Genomic DNA, 5,765 nt, shown 5'->3' with positions numbered 1-5,765 from the left:
GTATTTGAGTCGTTTCCAGTTTTTAGTAATTATGAATAAAGGTGTTATAAATATTTGTGCACAGTTCTCTGTGTGGATATAAGTTTTCATTTTTCTTGGATAAAATAGCTAGGAATGGGATGGTGTGTTGTATGATAAATATATGTTTAACTTTATAAAAAACTGCTAAACTGTTTTTCAATTGAAGTTTAGTTAATTTATAATATTGTGTTCAAACTATTTTCTAAAGTAACTGTACCATTTTGCATTCCCACCACTAATGTATGAGGGTTCCAATTGCTCTTCACCCTCACCAGCACTTTCTACTGTTTTCTTTTTTTAAATTATAGCTTTACTGGTGGGTGTGTAGTAATATCTCATTGTCGTTTTAATTTGTATTTTCGTAATGACTAATGATGTTGAGCATCTTTTTTATGTGCTTTTGTTGCCATCTGTATCTCTTCTTTGATGAAGTGTCAGTGCAAATCTTTTGCCCATTAAAAAATATTGGGTTGTCCATAAAAAAACGAAAAGACAACCTATGGAATGGGAGAAAACATTTGCAAATGATGAGACAGAAAAGAGCTTAATCTCCAAAATATACAAACAGCTCATACAACTCAAGAAAAAAACAAACAACCCAATCAAAAAATGGACAGAAGACCTTAATAGACATTTCTCCAAAGAAGACATGCAGATAGCCAGGAGACACATGAAAAGATGCTCAACATCACTAATTATTAGAGAAATGCGACTCAAAACTACAATGAGGTACCACCTCACACTGGTCAGAATGGCCATCATTAAAAAGTCTACAAATAACAAATGCTGGAGAGGGTGTGGAGAAAAGGGAGCCCTCCTGCACTGTTGGTGGGAGTGTAAGTTGGTGCAGCCACAACGGAAAACAGTGTGGAGGTTCCTCAGAAAACTAAAAATAGAACTACCATATGATCCAGCAATCCCACTCCTGGGCATATAACCAGACAAAACTGTAATTCAAAAAGACATGTACCCCTATGTTCATAGCAGCACTATTCACAATAGCCAAAACATGGAAACAACCTAAACGTCCATCAACAGATGAATGGATAAAGATGTGGTACATATGCACAATGGAATACTACTCAGCCATAAAAAAGAACGAAATAATTACCATTTGCAGCAACATGGATGAAACTAGAGATTATCATACTGACTGAAGTAAGTCAGAAAGAGAAAGACAAATACTGTATGATATCACTTATATGTGGAATCTAAAATATGGCAAAATGAACCTATTTACAAAACAGAAACAGGCTCACAGACATAGAGAACAGACTTGTGGTTGCCAAGGGGGTAGGGGCTGGGGGACGGAAGGACTGGGAGTGTCGGATTAGCAGATATAAACTATTACATATAGGATGGATAAACAAGGTTCTACTGTATAGCACAGGGAACTATTTTCAATCTCCTGTGATAAACCATAATGGAAAAGAATATATAAAAAAAGAATGTCTCTGTGTGTATAACTGAGTCACTTTGCTGTATAGCAGAGACTGGCACAACATTGTAAATATACTATACTTCAATAAAAAAATTAAACTAAATAAAAAAAATATTGGGTTGTCTTTTTTATTATTTATTTATGAGAGTTTTAAAAAATATATCTAGATTTAAGTTTTTCATCATATATGTGATTTACAACTATTTTCTTGCAGTCTGTAGTTGTCTTTCCATTTTCTTAATGGTGTCTCTTGCGGAGAAGCTATTGGTTTTGAAGAAGTCCATTTTATCAAGTTTTTAGTTTAAGGATCATGCCCTGCTGCTGTATTTGAGAAACCTTTGCTTATGTGAAAGTCACAAAGATTTTTTTCTGTTTTCTTCTAGAAGATTTATGGTTTTAGATTTTTTTGTTTGTTTGTTAATCGTTTGTTTAACATGAGAAACTATTCCTTAGCCCAGATATTAGTAGTTCATAGTTCAGGAACACAGGTAAGTGACAAACTTCCATGGAACTCAACCCAAAGAAATTCTTTATATTCCAAAATCACTTTGCACTCTGAAAGATACCAGCCTTCCTCATCTCCTCAAAATCTTTTATGGAATCATAAGTTCTGTAGAAATCTGCATATGCCTTCTTTCTTGGTTCAGCCATAGCAAACTTATAGAAAGCTGCAACTCCCAAGGGGACAAAGAATGCTCCAACAATATGAAATCGCAGACGCTTGGCCAGAAGGCCACGCATCTGAGGTTTTGTCAAAGAACTGGAAGCCATGGTAGTTTTTCTCCTTGACAGCGGACTATTTCAAGGTCACGCAATCAAGAACACTCCAGCAGGTCCCACAGGGCCCACTTTGTGACCCGGACCTGAAGGCCGCAGCGCGCGGGCCAGCCTCCCGACTTCTGGCGAGCGCGGCCCGGGCAGGGGCCTATGGTTCTAGATTTTACATTTTGGCCTAAGATTCATTTGAGTTAATGTGTTTGGCAAATATTTTCTCCCAATCTGTGGCTTACTTTTGTATTTTCTTTCTTTTTTTTTATAAATTTATTTTTTGGCTGCGTTGGGTTTTCGTTGCTGGGTGAGGGCTTGTGGCGAGTGGGGGCTACTCTTCGTTGTGGTAGGTGGGCTTCTCATTGCGGTGGCTGCTCTTGTTGCGGAGCATGGGCTCTAGGCGCAGGCTCAGTAGTTGTGGCGCACGGGCTTAGGTGCTCCATGGCTTGTGGGATCTTCACGGACCAGGGCTTGAACCTGTGTCCCCTGCATTGGCAGGTGGATTCTTAACCACTGTGCCACCAAGGAAGTCCCTACTTTTGTATTTTCTTAACAGTGTCATTAGAATAGATGACATTTTTAATTTTGGTAAAATTCCATTGTCAAATTTTTCTTTAATGGTTTATTTTTGTGTGTGTGTGTTCTAAGAAATCTTTACCTAACCTAAGATCACTAAGTGTTTTTTCTTATGTTTTCTTCTAGAAGTTGTATATTTTTAGGTTTTTTGTTTTGAGTTGATTCTTGTCTATGACATGAAGTATGGGTTGAGGTTAATTTCTTTTTTTGCATGCGGATGTCCAATTGTTCCAGCACTATTTGTCGAAAAGACTATCTTTTCTGCAATGATTTACCTTGGTACCATCGTGTGAGTCTATTTCTGAGCTCTTACGTTCCACTGATGTATATATCTATCCTTATGTTAATACCCCACTGTCTTGATTACTATAGCTTTATGGTAAGTCTTGAAACCAGGTAGTGTGATTTCTTCAACTTTCTTCTTTTTCAAAATTGTTTTGGCTAGTCTAGGCCCTTTTTTTTTTATATAAATTTTTAGAATCAGTTTGTCAATCTCTAAATGAAAGCTTACTGGAATTTTGATTGGGATTGCATTAAATGCATGAACTTTGTATATCTCACCATTCTAGATCTTCTTTAATTTCTTTCATTAATGTTTTGTGGTTTTCAGCACACACATCTTGCACTTGTTTTGTTTGATCGGAAGGTATTTTATGTTTTAAGTCTGATTGTTAATGATATTGTGTTTTCAATTTCAATATCCAGTTGTTCATTACTAGTATACAGAAATATGATTGATTTTGTATATTGATCATTTAGCCTGCAACTTTGCTAAACTCTCTAACACCAGTAGCTTTTTTGTAGATTGAAACCTTTTACATAGAATATCATTTCATTTGTGAATAAAGGCAGCTTTATTTCTTCTTTTCCAATCTGTATGCCTCACTTTCTTTTTCTTGACTTACTGCACTAGCTAACACCTCCATTACAATGTTAAATAGAAGTGGTGAGACAGGAAATACCTTTGCTTTAATCCTGATCTTGTGGGGAGAACATTCATTCTTTCACTATTAAAAATTATGTTAGCCCTAAGTTTTCTGTAAATGTTCTTCATCAGGTCAAAGAAATTCCCTTCTATTCATAGTTTGCTGAGAGTTTTTCTTTTCTTTTTTTTTAGATTTTTTTAATGTGGACCATTTTTAAAGTCTTTATTGAGTTTGCTGCAATATTGTTTCTGTTTTATGTTTTGTTTTTTTTGCCCCGAGGCATGTGGGATCTTAGCTCCCCAAGCAGGGATTGAACCAGCACCCCCTGCACCGGAAGGTGAAGTCTTAACCACTGGACCACCAGGAAAGTCCCAAGAGAGTTCTTAATCATAAATGGATGTTGAACTTTGTTAAATGTTTTTTCTGCATCAATTGAGATGGACATATGATTTTTCTTATTTAGTCTATGAATAAAATGAATTACATTAATTGATTTTAAATATTCAACCAATCTGCCATACCAGGGAGAAATCCTATTTGATTATGATCTATTGTTCTTCTTATCTGTTGTTGGATTTGATTTGTTAATATTTTGGTAAGGGTTTTGAATTAATGTTCATGGAGGATATTGATCTATATTTTTCTTGTATTGTGTTTTTTTTTTTTTTTTTTTTTTGCGGTACGCAGGCCTCTCACTGTTGTGGCCTCTCCTGCTGCGGAGCACAGGCTCCGGATACGCAGGTTCAGCAGCCATGGCTCACGGGCCCAGTCGCTCCACCGCATGTGGGATCTTCCCGGACCGGGGCACGAACCCGTGTCCCCTGCATCGGCAGGCGGACTCTCAACCACTGCGCCACCAGGGAAGCCCTTTACTGATTTTCTATTTGTCTTATTAATTATTGAGAAAGGAATATTGATGCCTCCAAGCGTAATTTTGGATTAATCTACTTCTCCTTTCAGTTCTTTTAATTTCTATTTTATGTTTTTTTCAAATTAATTAATTAATTAATTTGGCTGCGCCGTGATTTAGCCGTGGCACGCGGGATTTTTGTTGCTGAGTGTGAGCTCTTAGATGCGGCATGCGGGCTCTTAGTTGCAGCATGTGGGATCTAGTTCCCTGACTAGAGATCGAACCCAGGCACCCTGCACTGGGAGCTTGGAGCCTTAGCCACTGGACAACCAGGGAAGTCCCTCTATTTTATGTTTTTAAAAACTCTGTTGTTGGGTGCACACACATTTAGGATGCTTATAGCTTCCTGATGAATTGGCCCCTTTGTCATTCTGCAATGTCCCTCCATATCCCAGATACATTCTTTGTTTTGAAGTCCATTTTGTCTGATATTCGTGTGACCTTCTTCTAATTTCCCCTTCTCATGGAGTGGCATCACCATCCAAAGAGGTGTCTAGGGCAAAAACTGGGTTGTCATCCTTGACGCTTCCCACCCTCCACCACATCAGCCCATTATCAAATCTTGTCCATTTACCTCCTAAATGACTCTTGAATCTTTCAGCTCCTCTCTAGCTCTATAATCATCACCCTAGTCTAAGTTATCGTTATATTATCTCTTGCTTAGCCTACTCTCTTAGTTTACTGATGTCCTTGAATCCACTTTGGTCTAATGTGCTCTCCACATGGCAAGCAGGCACGATTAAAAAAAAAAACACACACAAATGAAGTCACCCCTCTAAAGCTAATTAGATCTAACTAGGTCCAATTATTCTTAGGGTAAGGACCCCAGGTCTTAAAGTGGCTGATGAAGCCCTGCATGGTCTAAAGCTAATTAGATCTAACTAGGTCCAATTATTCTTAGGGTAAGGACCCCAAGTCTTAAAGTGGCTGATGAGGCCCTGCATGGTCTAAAGCTAATTAGATCTAACTAGGTCCAATTATTCTTAGGGTAAAGACCTAAGATCTAATTAGATCTAATTAGACCTAAGATCTAATTATTATCTAATTATTCCAATTATTCTTAGGGTAAGGACCCCAAGTCTTAAAGTGGCTGATGAGGCCCCACATGGTCTGGCCCTCTCAA

The 5,765-nt window shown here is 37.7% G+C and overlaps 1 protein-coding gene across 1 annotated transcript; it reads right to left on the bottom strand.

The window, feature by feature from the left end:
- Window positions 1-1,863: 1,863 nt before the first annotated feature.
- Window positions 1,864-2,249, bottom strand: LOC137202840 (cytochrome c oxidase subunit 6C-like). The gene has a single exon (XM_067698663.1). The coding sequence runs from the start codon at window positions 2,231-2,233 to the stop codon at window positions 2,006-2,008; it is 228 nt and encodes a 75-aa protein (XP_067554764.1). The 5' UTR covers window positions 2,234-2,249; the 3' UTR covers window positions 1,864-2,005.
- Between the last annotated feature and the right edge of the window lie 3,516 nt (window positions 2,250-5,765).

The sequence above is a fragment of the Pseudorca crassidens genome, chromosome 11 (assembly GCF_039906515.1).
Source record: "Pseudorca crassidens isolate mPseCra1 chromosome 11, mPseCra1.hap1, whole genome shotgun sequence".
Classification (NCBI taxonomy): Eukaryota; Metazoa; Chordata; class Mammalia; order Artiodactyla; family Delphinidae; genus Pseudorca; species Pseudorca crassidens.
Note: the sequence above shows the minus strand (reverse complement) of the source record. Positions and strands in the feature narration are given on the sequence as shown.

Bases quoted from the DNA above. Each gene is read 5' to 3' on its own strand.
- LOC137202840 (XM_067698663.1), bottom strand. From the start codon at position 2,233: ATGGCTTCCAGTTCTTTGACAAAACCTCAGATGCGTGGCCTTCTGGCC.